General features: G+C 38.7%; 1 protein-coding gene across 1 annotated transcript in view; it reads left to right on the top strand.

Annotated features, from left to right (window-relative positions):
* Positions 1-21,489, top strand: part of cdc73 (cell division cycle 73, Paf1/RNA polymerase II complex component, homolog (S. cerevisiae)) — a 287,498-nt gene that overhangs the window by 254,209 nt on the left and 11,800 nt on the right. The window contains exons 14-16 of the mRNA XM_059984716.1: positions 8,990-9,151; positions 15,317-15,417; positions 20,585-20,726. Of these exons, the coding sequence (XP_059840699.1) occupies positions 8,990-9,151; positions 15,317-15,417; positions 20,585-20,726 (405 nt within the window). The remainder of the gene's footprint in view (positions 1-8,989; positions 9,152-15,316; positions 15,418-20,584; positions 20,727-21,489) is intronic.

Below are 21,489 nucleotides of genomic sequence, written 5' to 3'. Positions count from 1 at the left end.
TAGAACAGAAGATACTGGAGCAGAATCAGGCCATTCAGCCCATCTAGCCTGCTTTGCATTCAATCATGGATGACTTATTTTCCTTCTCATCTCCATTCTCCTGCCTTCTCGCCATAACCCTGATGAAACACTTGTAATCAAGACAAAATATAAATTTTTCAGATTGAAATAAGGAAATAATTTTACAATTCAAAAATGCCCATTATATTGGTTTTATAGTGTTTAAAATGTTGTGGTTGAAAAACATTGAATTCAGATGTTTTGAAAAATTGGTATATTTGAAACCTTGAGCCAATTTTAAAACATGTTTTTGGTTCATTTATATATTTATTAGATTTTTGCATTTGTCCATAAGTATTTATTGATTTGATAGTAAGTCTTGCTGTAATCCAATTCACAACAGCCAGGTCAGCAAGACTTCTTTGAAGTGAGTGTAATAATCATGTAATTTTTCTGTTACAACTTCCAGGCACAAATAATAATAAGAGATGTGTAAAAGCATTTGTGGGTGTTAATCCAATTTGAGCAATAGCAAGCTGTCATCTACCATCTGTAAGCACAGTGAATACCAAGACACTTTAATCTGATAGATATGTTATTTTGTTGCCCACCCTTTGGCTCCCTCTTTGGTATCACTGCAGAGATTTCTGCTTAACATTACTTAAGGGGCTCGGTGACCTGGCCCCCATACCCACTTCGCAGCATGGGCAGAACCCGACCTGCTAAAGACCTGCTAAACTGAAAGTTTGTTTTTGTACGACGGGGCGGACATCGGGCACCGCTACAGCGGCCCTACAACGGGCCGTTTACAGTGATCAGAAACAACGGGTCCACATTCGTGCTGGACATTGGGGGGAGAGAGGAGGTTTTCACGGTGGACCGACTCAAACCGGCCCATGTGGACGTGGCACAGCCGGTCGAGATTCCAGCACTGCGGCATAGGGGCAGACCCAAACTGTGGACAATGGGGGGTGTATCGCCGGTTCTGGGGGTGGGTTATGTGGTGACCCACTTCCCAGCGCACTCGAACCGGCTCACAAATCGGCGCGTACCGGCATTGTGGCCAGTCCCAAAAAGGGCGCCGAGTCTGCTTCACCAGCAAGGGGAAAAACCCGTGCGGGACGGGACTGTGAATACGCGCCCCCTACAGCATTCCTGCCCGGGGAGGGCGGGATCAGGAAGGCTTTAATGCGAGACCGCGAAGTTCGAATAAATCTCTTTTTGCAACAGCAGCTCATCGACTCCGTGTCGTTATTTCAGCGCTGCGTGTAGCACACCGCTACAATCTCCTTATTTGCACATTTTTTGAATGAACCTGGCGGTTTGTCCTTTGACCAATTTTAGATACAGACTTCGTGGATTCATTTTATTGATTTATATCTACACCTGACATAAAAAACCTGATCAGTCAAACCTCAAGCTGTGCCTCACCTGTAAAAGTGGATTACCTGTTTATGAAGCTACCTAACCTATCCATACTTTCTGTCAGCCAATAAGGTTTTGTGATCAATTTGATGCTTATGAGCTTACTAGTGAATATATTAAATTTTGATGTGTAGTACATAAGCCATTTACACCACATAAATGCTTTATATACCCCTTACGAGAGAAGGATTGCTATTTGAAAATGGGGAGAAGTTAAAATTAAATGTGAGCCTCTTTATAACTGATGAAACATATCAGTATATAAAACCACACAATCTTGTTTGTTCATGATGATTTTTAAAGGGAATGGCAGTACAAATGATTCTTTAAGATGCAATGGAGAAACAGTCATAGCATCATGTATCATTTGGTGATAGTTTATATTTGAATGTAATGATTTTTTTTCTGATTCTGATACATCTTTTATTAATAAGTCTTTACTTCTTATTTATCAACCATTTTATTGGAAGCGGTAGTTATGTGTTTTGTCCATTTCTTGAAATGAAAAAGCAGAATTTTCCTGAATGTTGAACGTCTGATTCCTGGTAATCCATGTTGAAATGAGAACAAACCACAGCAGCTGAGTAAAAGTAATCCAACTTCACTTAGTGTCTTTAGAAAAATAAACTAACATCTACAGCGTAGGGCTTTGTAAGTTTTTAAAAGATTAAATATTAGCTCTATTTGTCACATGTACAGTGAAATATGTTGTTTGTGTTAATAGCCAACACAGTCCAAGATGTGCTGGGGGCAGCTTGCAAGTGTCACCATCCTTCAGGCACCAACGCAGCATGCCCCCAACTTGCTAACTGTAATGTGTACATCTTTAGGAAACCCATGCAGTTACGGGGAGTATGTACAGACAACGACAAGGCTTAAACACAGCTGGCTTTGTAAAGCATTACTTAGAAGCCACTTCACTACCAGGAGCAAACTGTTATTGCTAGAAATCTAATAGCTTTCAGGAATGGTAATGTACTGAATATCTCAATTCAACGTGTGTACTCTTAGAAGTGCAGACATAAAATTGGTAGTAAAATTATTGCCTGATAGAGATTGTTGGATGGGCCAGTGAGTTTAGTGTACAAACATTCCAGGTTTAAGTTAGAAGCCCGATTTGAATTAGCCCTGACTGTTACAAATCTTGTAAAATTTAATTCATATTCCTTAAAATAGAGTCATGTAAAATCACCGTATCTCAATATCTGCTTCATGTCAACAAAGCAAAATATTTAGAATTACCAAAATATGACATACTCTGAAATGAGATGTGCTTTAAAAATAATTTCACACATTTGTGCTAGTAATAAGATTTTTGAAAGTGTGCCTGTTACCTCATTAAAAACTAAAAACCTTTGTAACCTTTTAGCTTTCCAAAATTCTTTAGAGGACACCTCTAAACACCAGCTATATAGTCAGTTGTGAAATATATTTACAATTATGAATCTGCTGTCATTAAATGTTAACAGTCATATATTTGATCTGAATGTTTATCCTTAAATTATAGTCAGTATATTTAATATAATTAAGAATTTAAAATAGTCTTTCATAACTATTGCTTAAACTGCCTTTAAATATGTCTGAAAATATATTGAAGCTTGTTGGAAAAGGATTTCTTTTTTCTCGTTAATTATTCTACCATGCCCCCCCCCCCCACCCTCACCTTTCCTGCTGTCCTGAAGCCTGCATTATGCTTTCATGGTTTCACAGGGCACTGCAGCCATGTGCACCTAACTCAAAAAGTTTGTTAATTAAAGGGCCATTGCCAGGTTATTAATCTGAGGTTCAATGAGTAAGGTGGGGAGGGGTTGGCATTATATTTGAACTTGATGCTGACAACTTTAAGGAAAGTTCTTTGGTTGGCAACGATATTCCAAATCTGGTTATTTCCTTTTGAAATTACCCAGATAGCTGAACTTTAATCTACTGTACACAGCAAGGTAAATGGAAAAACTTGTATTTAACTTCATGAATTTGAACAAGAATTCTGGTGATCTAGTCCATTTTTGGCTAGCTTGCACTTTTGGCGAGCTTTAATGTTTGTTTTTTTTTCTGAACTACAGAAATTAAAGCCTTGGATAAACATCTTTTCTGTGTTTTACAGCTGACATTATAGCAGGCTTATAGGGTTAGGATTATTGCTTGTGGAGGACAAACACCAACATGATTTGTGATATGCTATCTACCTGTATTTTCTTCTTGGTGATGTTGATTTGATTGCTATATTTAACATTGAAAATGTTCCTTTAGCTGCAGTATTAATTTTTGTACTACAACAGCAATCAACATATTTTTCTAATGCAATTATCAATTATTTTTGATGAGTATGTCAATATTCTTTACTCCTTCAAAACTGGCAATGACAATTTTTATTAGAATTTGACTCACTTTGGTTCTGTGGTTGCGATAGTTGATGTTCCCTCAAAGTTGTTTGTTACACATATTCATTTTAACAATCCTCATGACATACCTGCAAGTTTGAATGTATATTCTTGCGCTAGGTATTATCTTAAAATTCTGTGCTAAGCCAAATTGGCTTTTTTTTTAGGGAATAGATCAGTAAACAAATAGCATATGATGTGCAACATTTTCACTCTTTGCAATTTATTTACAACCACAGAATTTTGGTTTCAGTTGGATTATTTTACTTTATGAATCATTTTTATTTATATATATATGTGTATTTGAATTGGAAATAATGCTGAAAGAAAGATTTGGTATAATATGTTAATTTTTAATAAAGTGGGGTAACACAGTAACATAGTGGTTAACACCAGTTGTAACAGTGTCAGCTATAAGATCAGAGTTCAATTCCCACCATTGTTTGTAGGAATTTATACATTCTCCCTGTGAATACATCTGGGTTCCTCACGCATTCCAAAGATATAGAGTTAGCAGGTTGAGGGCTTGTTATGTTGGCGCCAGAAGTGTGGTGACACTTGCAGACTGCTTAACACAATCCTCACCAATTTGATTGCATTTCACTTACGTTCCAATGTATATGTGACAAATGAAGCTAAGCTTTTAACTTTAAGATTTGCTAAATGGAGCAAGTTTGTAAATTTACATGTATGCTCTTTTGAGGCCAGAATTTCATTGATAAGTTATTAGGTTCTGTTTATTTCAGCACTTCAGGTTGCTGATGAATTATCAGACAGTGAGTTTGCAGCTGGGGGCTAATTGCTACATTAGCACCATCTATTAGTTCAGTGAGGACAGTTATTGACTGCATCCAAAGTTGGTATTGATGATTTTGCTTTTTCAGCTATGAAACACTTGCAATTGATTAAATGGATTGTAGTACAATGCTCAATAAGTACGTAAAGATACAAGGACTTCTTCATTTTGTGGTTTTCCTCTTAAATACTCATTTGAAATCCAAATATTCTCATTGAGGACTACTTTAGCTGAAATCCACTTTCACAGCCATGGGTACTTCAGTAAGCAGTAGCATTTTAAGACATTTAAAAAATCTATTGCTACTCAAAATCGACAGATCCTGGACTGCAGACTCAGGTCATGAATGCAGTTCCCCTTTACAAGAATGGAAGCAGGGAAAGCACAGGTATAAATGAAGCACCAAGGCTTTAGACCCCAACTCCTGACTATCCTGCTGGTGTATGTACAGTCTTGGACAAGGATATGCTTTTTCTCTTTTACCCTTTTTGTGCAAGGCATTAGATATTGTAGAACCATGAACTTCATCTTCAATTGCAGTCACTGACTTCAGCAGCTCACTCAGAGTGACTGTTGGTGTCATGGTAGCCTCTCTTACAAGCGCCATTCTTTTCTAGCGACCAATTTTAGAGGGGCAGTCTGATGTAGGCTATGTGGCTGTAGTTTCACATTTTTTCCACTTTTTCATGGCGGACTACACTAAGCTCCAAGATATGTTCAGTGCCTTTATACCCTTCCCCAGGTACGTGCTTTTCTATATTAATTTCCCTGAATTGCCTTGAATACTCTTTTTGTCTTTATTTTAGTTTGGTCCATTGAAAATCTACCAGGTTGTTGGACATTATAGAAAGAGGGTGTATTTATTTAGGTGATCCTCAAATTTTCTGCATCAACAGCTTGGGTGAGTTGGTAAGGTAATATACAATATTGTACCTGAGGAAAGTTTGTGTAGTAATTACAAAAGGGATGAATACTTTTTCAGCCTCACAATTTTGGTTTTTAATTTTAGTAAATTGTTACCAGGCTTTAGAATTTTTTCTTTTAACTTAACATGATGCACAATACTTGTAGATTAGGTCAAAAAATCCTACTTCAATATATTTTAAATTTAGAAAGTAAGTGTGAAAATAGTTGTGTAGGCTGAGTATTCATTCAAGGCACTGTAAGTATCTGTAAATATATTAAATGCAATATATAAAACCTCTGTGTAAATATGTCTTGCTATGAAATGTCAAAGATAAATGTCTTCTGTGGCATTCAAGATCAGTGATCCAGAACTATAAAGGTCCAGGTATGACCTATGGAAGGTTATTTTAAGAGCACAAAATCAATTATGATTGAGTTTAGAGACAACTGGAAGCACATCCAATTGCTTCAGTTAAAGAGGACTGGATTTATAGCATAAAGTCTACTGCTCAGTGGTAATGAGTTATGACTGCTGTAAATTCAGTGAGTTACACCTCTTTTTTGATGTTGGCCACTATGTAGAAAGTCCTGTATGCCATGATAAAATGTTCTTTGAACAAATGCATAAAATGTAATTGTGTTAAAAATTTAACTGAAAGCATAATTGTACCGACAGCATGCAGCATCTCCAAGTTGGAATTAATTTCATACATTCTGTTACTGTAATCCACTAATTTAGAGGTACAAGTAGTTTGTGTTTTTGAGACTGGAAGGAATTTTTACGTTCTAGTCATACTTTTAGCTGTGCGAAAGTGGTTTCACATTTAACATGAAAAATACCCAGATACATCATCATAATTATTATTTGGGTGGGATATGTAGGTTATTAATCTGTATGTTCTTTTTAGGAGATATATGTTCATAAATGATGTTTGTTCTTTGGATCTTCAGCAAAAGAAGCCAATTTCAGATGACTGAACTTTACACTTGTTCAAAATCCTAATTTCTACCTCACCAGAGGATGTTACTTTCACTGTCAGCCTAAGACTGAACAGCTCACCATTTAAATCTCACCCTATAAGATCCAAAAGTTGAACTGTGAGCAGTACTAATAAAATTTGCTGATTAGTGAAGGCAGTATTTTCATATCCGTGGATAGTCTAAAACATTTAGAATGAAGTTCCAGTGTTAGTAATGGTAACCATAAGACTTTGGAATTGTTGTAAATACACATCTGGTTCACTAATGTATTTCAGGAAGGAAAACAGCAACAAATTCATGATCAGGCCTCTCTATGTGACACCAGACCCACCAATGTCATTGAAACCTCATTTTAAGAGTTATTAAGAATGGATATTAAGTGCCACCATTGGCACTGTTGTCCGTGTCTCATGAATCGATCTCTGTATTGTAGTAGTATCTGGTGATGGTAGATGGTTGCTCTGTTATCCATGTGCCCTAATCAAAAGTTATGTGTTCAAACTTAAATTAGAAAATTAAGTTAAAGTAACTTCAGGTCTGAAAGGTCGCTGCTGCTGTTCCGTGCCACGCCACCTCATGGGATAATTCTCTTCTGGATTCATCAGCGGTAATCTTGGCATTTTTAGGTTACTGCTTAACACTGGGCTCTGCGGATCTGAACACTCGTACATTGCATCCGCACAATCCTGTAGGCCACCGCACAGTAAGAAAATATACACAAATCTGTGAGATGCATCCACAAGCTCATACTGAGCTTTTCCCTGTGTGTCAAATAGCAGTCAGAGACTTTAATTATTGAGGAAGAGGGAATATCCTTGCAAGAAATGTTGTTCTAGCCCATTTCAAACCTCCCTTTTCCCATCGCGATTTATGATTTGTTATTTCTGCCACTATTAATTCCTTATTAGGTTAAACAAGCATTTCATACCTTAGATTTAGGCTAACCAGTTTCAAAATACCTTGGCCCCTTTCATGCTTTTTTTCCTAAATGTTTTTGAAAATCATTAAAATACATGTAAAAATGGGATATTCAGATACTTAAATAAGTAGACAGAAAGTTGTGCTTATTGTAAATAAATGAAATCCATATAAAAAGCAGAGATAATGTCAAAAAAGACCATCTCATCAAAAATAGTTCATCAACAAAATTTTTTGTTAGGGTTTCTTGACCAGTTGTTTACTATTGGGTGTAACTGTTAGCGTGATGCTATTATAGCTTTGGGTCAGGGTTCAGATTTCAATTCCAACATCATTTGCAAGGAGTCAGTCTGTCCTCTCCGTGGAATGCATGGGTTTTCTCCACGTGCTCCAGTTTCCTCCCACAGTCCAAAGACATACCAGTACAGTAGGTTAATTTGTCATTGTAAATTGTCCTGTGACTAGGCTAAGGTTAAATCAGCAGTTGCTGGGCACTGCAGCTTGAAAGGACAGAAGGGCCTGTTCTGCACTGCATCTCAAATAAACTTAAAAGGAGGGAATATATATAGTTACAGGAATGTATAAAATAATAGAGATCATAAGTAGATAACATACTCTTGTATTCAAGTGCCCTATTAGATACTAGTTTTACAACATGTAGGAATGAGGCCAAGAATGACTGGAAACATTGATTCTGTTATTAAAAAAAAAACAAGATTATAAATGATAGAGGTGGATCTTGACATCCATTTAACCAGATGTAAAGTGGGGCAATCAGCCCGCACTGTTAGCATAGAGGAAATCTGACAGCATGTGAAACCCAAATATACATCTGTGTGGTTAATTGTGGATAGTCAGCAGTTGCCTTCAGTGGTTCCATGCTGTGTGCAGTTTCACAGTTTTTTGGTGTGTAATTTTCAATAGTCTGCTAGGCTTTGCTGTAGAAAGTGTGAATTACTGATTTGCTACCTTTTTGATTATTTATGTGTAGACTTTCAATCTCATGAATGAACATCTAAAAATTCTAAGTGTTTAAAATTTTCTTTTGTTTCAGCCCTTCTTATTTTTTAATGGTTTGTACAGTGATCAAAATGCTAGTTAACATAGTACATTTATCTTCCTGGTTTGCTGTCAGAAATTTTAAAGTGTGATTGGATGTCACTGAATGCCTGACGTATTTCAGGAAAGTTGACAAAATGTTAGTCACCAAGTATATGCTAATAAACTGATTTTGTTTGAATAATCCATTTAAATGACTATGGCAAAACTTTGGAAAGAGTTCTTCATCGTTTATGGAATACACTTTCATGTGGTCCAATGCATGCTGACTTATCTTAAGTATTAAGGGGATGGTGCACTGCTCTCAAATTCAGTTTGGATTGAGCAGGGTGAGAAGTTTTCCGTAAAGAAATCAACCATTCATTACTTGTATAGATGTAGAAGTTCAATCAACAATTTCAACAGCATGACCATGAACCCAACTATGCCAACTGGATGTTAACATCAGTGAACTACTTTGTTTTCCTCACAGCTTGTTGAGAATTATGAAAAAATTTTAATTATCTGTCATGTTTCTTATCAGGTTTTTTCCATCAGAAGAGAAGAAAAAACAAGGATGCCAGCGGGAAAATGAAATTTTGATCCAACGGCGAAAGGACCAAGTACAGCCAGGAGGAGCTGCCATCAGTGTAACAGTGCCTTATCGAGTGATAGACCAACCTCTCAAACTTCTGCCACAAGACTGGTACATATGTTCAATTACTTGTTTAACTAATAGAGTAACATTGTGCTTAAAACCTGATATTTTTCAGTGAGCTGTTTCAGTATCACTGTCAGTGGTAATTTTTCCATGTACTTTTCTATTTGAACAGGTCACAGGTCTCAGTGAGGGCTGAAGAACAGATTCAGCTTCATCTATTTATCATATGTACACCAAACTATACAGGGAACTGTTTGTGTTTTAGCAACCAACACAACATACAGATGTGTAGAGGGAAGCCCACAAGTGTCACTACAAATACTGGTGCCAACATGACATACTGGTGTCAGCAAGATATAGAATAAGAAGTTGATCTTAAAAAGTAAAGATATAATGTTCTTTTGCTGTCTTGAGGCAAATTAGGGTGGATAAATCCCCAGGGCCTGATAGGGTCTCCACTCAGACCTGTGGAAGGCTAGTGCAGAAATTGCAGTGGACCCAGCAAAGATATTTAAAACGTCCTTAGCCATGGGTGAGGTTCTGATGGATTGGAGAGTAGACAAAGTTGTTCCATTGTTGAAAAGAAGCTCTTAAGAATAAGTTGGGAAATTATAGGCCAGTGAGCATAATGTCAGTAGTGAGTAAATTTTTGGAAGGTATTCTAAGGGACTGGACATACAAGTGTTTAGATAAACAGAGACTGATTGAAGATAGCCAACATGCCTCTGTGTATGTGGATCATGGCTAACCAATCTTACTGAATTTTTGAGGGGGTTACCAGGACAGTTGATGAAAATAAGTCAATGGATGTTGCTTACATGGACTTTATAAAGACCTTTCACAAGGTCCTGCATGAGAGGCTGGTCAGGAAGATTCAGTCGCTTGGCATTCAGGGTGAGGCAGTAAATTGGATTAGACATGGGCTGCTTGGGAGAAGCCAGAGAGTGGTAGTAGATGGTTGCCTCTCTGACTGGAGGCCTGTGACTAGTGGGGTGCTGCAGGGACTGGTGCTGAGTCCATTGTTGTTTGTCATCTGTATCAGTGAATTAGATGATAATATGGTAAACTGGATCAGCAGATTTGCAGATTACACCAAAATTGGGGGGGGTGGTGGACAGAAAGAAAGGTGTGCAGCAGGATCTACACCAGCTGGACAAATGGGAGATGGAATTTAATCTAGACAATTATAAGTGTTGCACTTTGGGAGGACAAACCATAGTAGGACTTGCACTGTGACCAGTAGGACACTGAGGAGTACAGTAGAACAGAGGGATCTGAGAATGCAAATCCATAATTCCTTGAAAGTGTGTTTTGGGGAAGGTTGAATAGTTCTTCATTCCCTGGACGTAGGATAATGAGGGAGATTATTTAATAGAGGTACGCAAAATTATGAGGGTGGATGGATGGCATCCATTAGTCTCGCGAGACCATGGATCTGCGCCTGGAAAGTCTTGCGAGTGTCCTCTCCGGGGTGTAGGCCTGGCCAAGGTGGTATGGTAGACCGGCAGTTGCCCAAGCAGCAAGTCTCCCCTCTCCACGCCACCGATGTTGTCCAAGGGAAGGGCAAGGGCCGATACCAGTGATGTCGCAGGAGTTGCCAGAGACTCCTTAGATTTGTTCTTAGAGTTTACTCCTGAAGCCTTTCCCTTAAATGGAATATGGCCACAAGGCAGCGGAGGTTTGAAATCAGAGTTTTCCCTCTCTTAGATGGACTACCTTCCCAGGCTGACAAGCTCCATCTACCCGAAGTGCTGGTTTTAAAGTGCCAGGACCTGCCTTCACCCCTTCTCCTGTCAGTAGAAACAGTTCTGCCGGGCTTTGAGGCTAAGCCACACGAGAAGGCCTGGAGTTGGACTTGGTTGTCAGAGGCTATTTGAGGCGCATGCCGTGAGGAGCACTTTTAGGTAGTGGGAGCCTGTCCCCACTACTACTCCTCGGCTTGACAACCTTGGAACCTTATGAGGGTACAGACATGGTAAATGCAAGCAGGCTTTTTCCACTGAAGTTAGGTGGAGGTCATAGGTTAAGGGTGAAATATTTAAGAGGAACCTAAGGGGGAAGTTCATGACTCAGACAGTGGTGAGAATGTGGAATGAGCTGCCAATAGAAGTAATGGATGCAAGTTCAATATCAGCATTTAAGAGCAGTTTGGATAAGTACATGGATGGGAGGGTTATGAAGGATTAAGATCCAATTATGGATCAATGGGACCAGGCAGAATAATAGTTGTGGCATCAGCTAGATGGGCTGAAGTGCTGCAGTGCTCTACAGTTCTCTGTGTTCATAAACTGGTATTTTTTGAAATATTGAAATCCAACTTTGTACTACCTTGATTCTGTTAAACTGGGTGTTTGTTCCTCATAAAATAGAAACCTTTTGTATATTGTTATTAAAAATATTGAAATGATTTTTATTGTCAGCACACACAAAGATCTATAAAGAATTCCTATTAATAAACAAGAAAAATGCAGCCGTCTGTTACCACATTTCGTGGGGAGGTGCTTTTCATTTACCTCTGCACGGCATGTGTTATCTTCTGACTGACGTGAAATCTACTTCCTATGATTTTGCAATTCCTAGGAGTTAAGCAAAGACCCCTAGTGTGTACATTATGAGCTTCATTCCATGTTTTCCCTCAGTAACATAACTAAAATATGAAGCTGATTTGTTTAATTTGCATGTCTAATTTCTGTGCCCAGTGCCAATATAATGTATCTTATCAACAATAACTAGAAGTTGTGGTGTAAATTTAACGTGTATTTGAAATTGGGTATTAACAGATTAATACAGCTCAGACCCAATTCAAAGAAAACAAATTGTTCCAGATATACTCTGCACATCAGGCATCATCTATAAAGAGAGAAATAGAGTTAACATTTCATGAGAACATTAATCTGAGATATTAGTTTTATTTAGAAAAATTATTCGTACGAAGTTAATTGTACATTTATTATCTAAGTATGTACATTATACAGCTTTGTGATTTGTCTCCGAACAGGCAACCACAAAACAAAGAAACCCAAAAGAACCCATTAACAAAAAGACCATTAAACACCTAATGTGCAGAGAGAAAAAATAAAAAATAATGCAAGCAATAGATGCAAGCAAAATAGCATTCTGAACTGAAGTCCAAAGAGTCCACATACTCTTAGTTCAGCGCTGAGCTGAGTGCATGCTGCGGAGCAGCGAGCTGAACCAGACCAACCCATGTCTCTGGCCTTTTCAATCTGGCCTGGCGCCTAAATCGTTGTCCGAGCATCGTGTTCAGTTACTTTGTTATACTCTGGGTTCTGTCGTCCAAACATTGGGTTCAGTTGCGTTGATACACTCTGGAGCCTAGACCCCTCTGCCTTGACTCGGCCTATTTTTGACTTTCCCGATTCACTGGGTGCTCTCCCTTAAATAAAAATAGAGACTTGGCCTCCAAAACTGCCTGTGGCAACAGATTCCACAGATTCACCACTCTCTAGCTGAAGACATTTTTCCTCAGCTCTGTTCTAAAAGGACACCCCTCTATTCTGAGGTTGTGTCGTCCAGTCTGAGACTATCCCACCGTAGGAAACATCATCTCCATACGTTACCTAGTCTTCTCATGAATTGCAATATATATTGCACATCTTTTTGCAACAAGTGAAAAAAGCATGACTATGGGATGGGAGGTGGGGTGGTGATGGTGAAGAAAAATTCCAAAGAATGCAGGTAACATTGAGGACACATTCAGGGAATTTTGGAATATATCAGGACAGGGCAGTTACAGGCTAGAAATGGTTAGTCTCAGCATACTGAAAATTATGTTTTATGTTTATCTGCATTTTAACAGCAACAGAAGCGGGATCTCCCAGTGGCCACCCATTTTAATTCCACTTCCCATTCCCATTCCGATATGTCAATCCATGGCCTCCTTTACTGTCACGAAGAAGCCACACTCAGGTTGGAGGAACAATACCTTATATTTCATCTGGTAGCCTCTAACCTGATGACATGAACATCGATTTCTTGAACTTCTGGTAATGCCCCCACCTCCCCTTCACCATTCCCCATCCCCTTTACCCTCTCTCATCTTTCTTCTTACCTGTCCATCACCTCCCTTTGGTGCTCCTCCCCACTTTAATTTCTTCCATGGCCTTCTGTCTTCTCCTATTAGATTACCCCTTCTCCAACCCGGTATCTCTTTCACCAACCAACTTCCCAGCTCTTTACTTCATCCCTCCCCCTCCCAGTTTCACCTATCACCTTGTGTTTCTCTCTCCCCTCCCTCCACCTTTTAAATCTACTCCTCATCTTTCTTTCTGCAGTCCTGCCGAAGGGTCTGTGCCGGAAACACCAACTGTATTTTGTTCCATAGAAGCTGCCTGGCCTGCTGAGTTCCTTCAGCATTTGTGTGTGTTGCAAGAAATCATTTCAGTTTCCCTTTATCAGTTAGTCCTTAGTTCATTCAATTTTACTGGATTCAGGGTTTCTAGTGGTTTTGGCAATTTTCCTTAAAAAATTTGTCCACTAATCTTTTATTTAATGTTGTGCTTTACACTTCAAAATTTTTTTTCTTCTTTTGGCTTGGATTTTTGAGACCAATTTGTTATTTAACACCCAATTATTGTGGCATTTGCTAAATAAACAGTAGGTCAGAGGCACAGTTAATCCTTCTCCACTCATTATTCCCTGAAGTGACCTGTGTTCTTTGCCTAGAGCTCTTATTTTAAGAACTGCATTTGCAAGAAGTCTCAAGTGCAGGAAGTTATTTATTTCAGTCTGCCAGCAAAAGGCCAGCATCGATCTGTGTCACTGATCATAAGCTAAAGTGAGCTTTACTTCCTAACAGGTTGACTTGAAATGTTTAAACTGCTGGGGAGTGAAGCGGGTATAGCAATCACAATATAAAACTTTGGTAAAGAATATTTTAAGAAAATCCATTGATACTGAATCCTTCATCTCAGTCTTAAGGGTTTGCAAGAGGAAGTTGAAAAAAAATTCTGAAAGCACCTCTTTCTAAGTTATTGGGGCTTTACCCATGTTGGCATTATTGTGTTAAATTTTTTTTTCAAAGTGTAACTGATAGTTCTATTTGATCGTGCAGCTAGACGAGCTGTTTTTGTGCAAGTGTTGCATAACATAATTACCATTTCAAAAGACTTGTATGCTGAATATAATTAATATTTCTTATCTGATTGATATATTTCCAATTGCAAATCGCCTAGTTGCACTTACATCCACAGTGATGAAGTGTTTGGAGAGGCTGGTGATGAAACATTTCAGCTTCTGCCTGAGAGGTAATTTGGATCCACTTCAGTTTGTCTACTGAAGCAACAGGTCCACAGCAGATGTCATTCCATTGGCTCTTCACTCAACCTTGGAACAACTGGACAGCAAAGGTGCAAACATTACGATCCTCTTTGTCGATTACAGCTCGGCATTTAATATCATTATCCCCTGAAAGCTAATCAATAAGCTCCAAGACCTTGGCCTCAATACCTCCTTGTGCAATTGAAACCTGGAGTTTCTCACCTTTAGACCCAGTCAGTTCATATTGGCAATAACATCTCCTCCAGGCTCTCCATTAGCACAGGTAAACCACAGGACAGTGTGCTTAGCTCCCTGCTCTACTCGCTTTACACCTATGACTTGGGGCTAAACACAGCTTTAATACCAAATTCAAGTTTCTGATGAGGAGGGAGATTGAAAATTTGGCTGAGTGGTGTCATAACAACAACCGTTCATCCAATGTCAGCAAGACCAAGGACTTCAGGGGAGGGAAACCAGAAGTCCATGACCTATTCCTGTTCCTGTTTCTTATGTCCTTATGTAAAAGTAGCACTGATACACCCATGATAATCTTTAGAATGCAGTTGTTCATTCATCATCAAGTGGAGCACTGATTATGTTGTCTGGGGATTAATAGAGAAAATCCTCTGACGCACTTTGAGGAAAGCTACAAGAGAGCTGCCAATAAAGTAAAATTGATATAAATGAAGAACCACATGAACAGTGGTTAACTTGGATTTCAGCTTATTATTTTAAAGAGAAACTGCACGTGTAATCGAAGTTTGGAGGGAAAGAAAAATGAAAGTTCAGAAATGATCAGGAGAAGAATACCCTTTGTTGAAATTGTAGTGTTTAAAATATTACTCTTCTCTTTTCCTCTGAAACCTAGAAGTGATTTTTTAATACAATGGAAGAAATTTCACAGTTTCTTGTTTTTCATTTTTCTTTCAGGGATCGTGTTGTGGCAGTTTTTGTACAAGGAGCTGCCTGGCAGTTCAAAGGATGGCCGTGGTTATTACCTGATGGTTCCCCTGTGGACATCTTCGCAAAAAGTAATACTACTACTTTTATATCATTCCGTGAACTGTAGATAGTGTAGACCATCTGACCCTCCTCTTATCAATCTACATAACGCTTCACTGCTCTATAATCCCTTGATTTCCCAAATGTTAAAAAACCTGCTGAACCCTATATTGAATATAACAAGTGGAATATAGCGTCTCTATCTGGAGATGATGACTCTCAAAATTCTAGATTCTCCAGTGAGGAGCAACATTCTCTCAGCAACCAAAAATAATGTTAAAAGTTTCAATAAGGTTCCAATTCCCCTCCACCCCATTCAAAACATCACCAAAGATAGATCCATTGGATTTGATCTTAGACCATAAGACATAGGAGCAGAATTAGACCATCTGGCCCATCGAGTCTGCTCCGCCATTCAATCATGGCCGATCATTTTTTCTCTCTCCTCCTCAAACCCAGTTCCTGGCCTTCTCCCCATAACCTTTGATGCCATGTCCAATCAAGAACCTATCAATCTCTGCCTTAAATACACAAAACAACCTGGCCACCACAGCTGTAGATGGCCACAAATTCACCATCCTGTGGCTAAAGAAATTTTCCGCTTCTCTGTTTCAAAAGTCGTGCTCCTCTATCTTGAGACTGTGCCCTCTTGACCTAGACTCTCCTACCATGAGAACATCCTTTCTACATCTACTCTGTCTAAGCCGTTCAAGATTCGAAAGGTTTCAATGAGATTTCACCCCCACCCCCCACCCTACTCCATCCTTCTGAATTCCACCGAGTATAGACCCAGAGCTATTAAATGTTCTTTTTATGATAACCCTTTCATTCCTGAAATCATCCTTGTGAACCTCCTCTGGACCCCCTCCAATGCAGCACATCTTTTCTAAGATGTTCACAATACTCAAGGTGAGGCCTCAACAGTGCCTTATAAAGCCTCAGCATCACATCCTTGCTGTTGTATTCTAGACCTCTTGAAATGAATGTTAACATGACATTTGCCTTCCTCACCACTGATTCAGCCTGCAGGTTAACCATTAGGGTGTTCTGCATAAGGACTCCAAAGTTCCTTTACATCCCAGATTTTTGGATTTTCTCACCATTTAGAAAATAGTCTTCACATGTATTTCTACTACCAAAGTGCATGACCATGCATTTTCCAACATTGTATTTCATTTGCCACTTGCTTGCCCATTCTCCAAATCTATCTCAAGTCCTTCTGTATCCTACCTGTTTCCTCAACACTACCTGCCACTCAACCAATCTCTGTGTCATCTGTAAACTTGGCAACAAAGCCATTCCATCATCTAAATCATTGATATACAGCATAAAAAGAACTGGTCCCAACATTGACCCCTGCAGAACACCACAAGTCACTCGCAGCCAACCAGAAAGGATCATTTTTTTCCCACTCGCTGCCTCCTACCAATCAGCTGATGCTCTAACCATGTTTTAACTTGCCTGTAATACCATGAGCACTTAACTTGTTAAACAGCCTCGTGTGTGGCACCTTGTCAAAGGCCTTCTGAAAGTCCAAATATACAGCATCCACTGCATCACCTTTATCTAGCCTACTTGCAGTCTCTTCAACGAATTCCAACAGGTTCATCAGGCAGGATTTTCCTTGAAGGAAAACCATGCTGACTTTGTACTATCTTGCCCTGTGTCACCACGTACACCCATCACCTCACCTCATCTTTTCACATGAGCAAACACAAAGAAATCTGCAAATGCTGGAAATTCAAACAACACACACAAAATGCTGGTGGAACATCTATGTGTGTGTTGTTTTCATCTTTTCACGTGGCAGTACTCTGCTGCCAGAAGTCAGTCTCATGAACTATTGTGTTCCTCTGAGTAGGGAGACCAAAACTAATCTTGAAGCTACAATTATAATCTCTCCATAAGCTTGTGTAGTTACAACAGTAGTTCATTGATCATGCCCTAACATCTTTGCAATAAATTTACTAGTATAATCCCTCTAATTTGTTGTACCTACATATTAATTTTCTTTATTTGTATACCAGGCCTTTTTTTTTCTTGGTATTCTTTTCAAGTATTCTACCAAATTGCAAAATTTCACCACATTATACTGCACCTATCATTTTCTTTAGCTTAAGGTGCCTTATCCTTGTGGTTTATGTTCTCAACTGGTTTGATATTCTAGATCTTTTGATCCCTTCATCTAAAGCATTGTTTCAGCATATACATATCTAAAGCCTGATTTAAGATCTTTAATAGTACTTGGAAGTTACAATCCAGCTGCCCATTAATAGCTCACTTATATCTACTGTTTGCTCACCAGTCTTCATTCCATGATTATTAGTTCCAGTTCTCACAATCTCTAATATTGTTTAACACCTCATCTGTGATACTTCAAAAAATGCAATATACACCATCCTTAGATTTTTGCTTTCCTGCCCTGCTAATGCACATTCATTCATATAATTCACATTATATTTTCAAACAAGCTTTCCTCTTAATACAAACCAAATGGACTTCATCTCCTTGCTATTTTCTAGCTTAGGTAACTTTTGATGAATCTAGGTCAGGCCCATATTGAGTTCCTCATTGCTCATTTGTATTACCAAATGCTATTTAACATTTTATTTAAAACGTTCATTGTGGTAACTATTTAGAAGCAGTAATCAACCATTCATCCCATGACCCTACTCTATTATTTGATCATATCATGAAGAATCAGTACCTTGGTTGCATTTATCTTCTTCATTCTATCCCCTTAATATTCTTGCCAAGTAAAATCCTTATCAGTAATTGAAAAGCTAAAAACTGCAGGTGCTGGAAAGGTTTATGGAAGATAATCAACTGAATTGTTAAGTCTCTTTTGGTCCCACAAATGCCGCCTGTCCTAAGTTTCCAGTATTTTCTATTTTTAAAACTCTTATCTGTCTCGGTTCAAGCTTTTTTATTGATCTGGTATCTCTTTGAGAAAAGATAATTCTAAATTTACACACTCCCATTCCTATGGAAAAGGAGCTTGCCCACATCTCTGCAAAATGGCCAGGCTCTAATATTAAACTTATTATCTCTTCTGGACTCTGTATCTACCAAATCAGATCCTTAAATTAATTTACATGAGTCCTAAGGTGACCAAGTCTTGATCTTGTATTTAATGTCTAATTCAGGTAGCATTTTCATTGAATGTGTAGGACAGGTCAAGGTTGATGGATTCTTGATCAGTGAGGGTGTCGAAGGTTATGGGAAAAGACTAGTTTTTGAGGGGCCATGATGGAATGGTGGAGCAGACTCATGGGCTGAATGGCCTCATTCTGTTCCTGGGTTAAATGACTAATGACACCAAATACTGACCTTGTAGTATAAATCTGGTAGTAAGGTTAAGAATTGCTGATGTGTTGTCATTACACAGGATATAAAGAAGTGTCTAATTTCTCATGTTATATTGGTCAGCTGAACTTTGGTTTTCGTTTTTTTTTATTTTGAGATACAGCCTAGTAACGGGCCTTTATGGCCCAATGAGCCTGTGGTACCTAATTACACCCAAGTGACCAGTTAACCCAGAGCACGCGGGAGAAATCCACATGGTTGTGGGGAGCATGTACATTCACCTCACAGACAGTGGCGGGAATTGAACCCTGGTTGCTGGCACCATAAAGCGTTACACTAATTGCTAGGTTACCGTGTCACACCAAAGATTAAATAAATAAGTTAGATTTATGAATATAACTTGCAAAACTTTTATGTACTAGAGCAGGTCAGAGGTTATGTACCCACCAGTTTCAAACTGGGAGAATGTTGACCTGCTTACCACTCAGCTGGTTGAATGTGGTGTAACAATGCTCTCAAACTCAGCCAGAGCATTTTGCTTGCTTGTTCATACAGAATAACAGAATGGTTACCACAATAAAGATCTGGCCAATTGAAATCTTAGTGGCTCAATGCAAGAGCAAAACTACTAGTACCAGTCTCCCGAACAATGAAAAAGATTCTACTTCATATACTTAGCAAGCTTCCCATTGAGTGCTGTAGTTGATTATGGTTCTGATACTACCGTAGAAGTGCCTTTCAGCCTTTTTTTTCCCCCCTTCTTGATTTTCTTACCATTGCAAAGACATTAGATGTTGGATGTTCACGTTTTCCTTCACTTTTAGCAATTTCTTAACATGTTTGTTTGCTGTCACTCTGCTGTGCAGCATGTTAATGTAAAAATATCCTGCCTCTGACTTTAGAAGCTATGTTAACATCAAACTCTTAACCTTCACTTGGATCCTGTGTTGTTGGAGTTTTTGGCACTTGAATCTCTTAATCCTTGCTGTGTCCAGTTTAATTTTTGGAAGAATTTAAGAATTCTGTTTGATCCAGTTGCATAAAGTTTGTGGACATGAATCAGAGCATTGTGACATATTAGAATAATATATGTCAAAATTTAAGAACATAAGCATGAAGAATAAGCAATGAACCCAAAGCACCCATTCAACCAGCAAATAAAAATTATGGCACCATGAATTTCCCACCAAACCATGTAAGATTCTGTGTCCTTTCAAATCCCAATTTAAAGGTTAAGTGAGTAATGAATTGTGATCATCATTATAAGTTGAGATAGTTCCCTTATCACTGCAGTTCATTATTTATTGATTTATCCACTGTTATTAATTATATATTTCAGTGCTGATATGAAAGAAATCTCAATAGCTTCCAGGCCATATGGTGTATTACATATTTAATTGGTACATCAGTAGGTCATTCAGCTCCTCAAGCCTCTTCCTTTATTCAGTAAGTCAGAGTTAATCCGTACTTTGACTCCCTTCATCCATTAACATCTTCCTTTGACAGAAGTTTGACTTTTGAAGTAGTTGCAAATGTAACCCACCATGCAATTTCTGGATTTATGGAGACTAAATGCTGTTTGGTTATATATAGATCACATTTATGGGAGATAAATAAAATGATCATATTTTAAATTACAATTTTGGCTTTTGTGCAGTATACCTTTCTTGGAGTTTAAAACAATAATGTATGTGACTTGCAGCTACATTGACCTGATGTATACAAGGAGTACATTGGTTGCATTCTTGCCTCTGGGGAATATAAAACTCTTAACTCTATGGTATGCCCCAAAGTTCAGTAAGGGTTAAATAAATTCAACTATCTTGTTTTAAGCCTGATACTGTTCTGTTTCGCATTGATTAATAGCTGTATTGGCCACTCTTTTCCCAGTCAAGGCATTCCATCTCAAGTATGATGAGATGCGCCTGGATCCAAATGTTCAGAAGTGGGATGTGACTGTTCTGGAACTGAGCCACCACAAGCGCCACCTTGACAGAGCTGTATTGCTACGTTTCTGGGAGACTTTGGACAGGTAAATGCCAGACAAATTGTATCTGTCACGTTGGACATGTTCATTCCTGAAAATGAGTCTACCACAATTTGATTGAAGCTCATCTTCAACCCTTGCCCTCTTCCCCCACTCGCCCTCTCCTTCACCATTTTGCCTTCTCCTCCCCCATTTGATCCCTCCTCATTTGCTCTTCCCCACCACCCCCTCACTTGCTGTTTCCCTTCCCCTCCACTCACTCTTCTAATTCTGCTGGACAAGATCTGTCTTCAGTCAGATAGTTAAAGCCTGATCAGGAAAAGTCAGCATTGTTTTTTCTGCGTGAGGTTATATACAACAAATTTTTTGGACTCTCTTGAAGAGGTAACTAAGGTGATAGATGGATATAGGGCAGTGCATATAGTACTTATGGACTTTGCAGCCTCTGACAAGGTCCCATATGATAGGCTGATCTGAAAGATGAGGTTGCTTAGGTTTCAAGGAGAGCTTGCAATGTGGATTCAGAGTTGGCTTGATAATAAGAAGCAGAAGGTGATGGTTGATGATAAATTTTCTGACTGAAGGCCTATTTATGTAATTGATTTGGCTGTAAATCTACATGTCACAATCAGTGAGTTAGCTGCTGATTCTTAGAGGGTCTTGTTGATAGTCAAACATCATTAGGACAATAGGCTGAGGAATGGCTTAGTTAAGTGTGAGATGATGCATTTTGGACATAGGGCATTTGGACCTACAGTATATAGTGAAAAGCAGGGCACTAATGAGTGTTGTAGAACAGAGGGATTTG

The sequence above is a fragment of the Hypanus sabinus genome, chromosome 11 (assembly GCF_030144855.1).
Source record: "Hypanus sabinus isolate sHypSab1 chromosome 11, sHypSab1.hap1, whole genome shotgun sequence".
NCBI lineage: Eukaryota > Metazoa > Chordata > Chondrichthyes > Myliobatiformes > Dasyatidae > Hypanus > Hypanus sabinus.
This window is presented reverse-complemented; position numbering and strand designations above follow the sequence as displayed.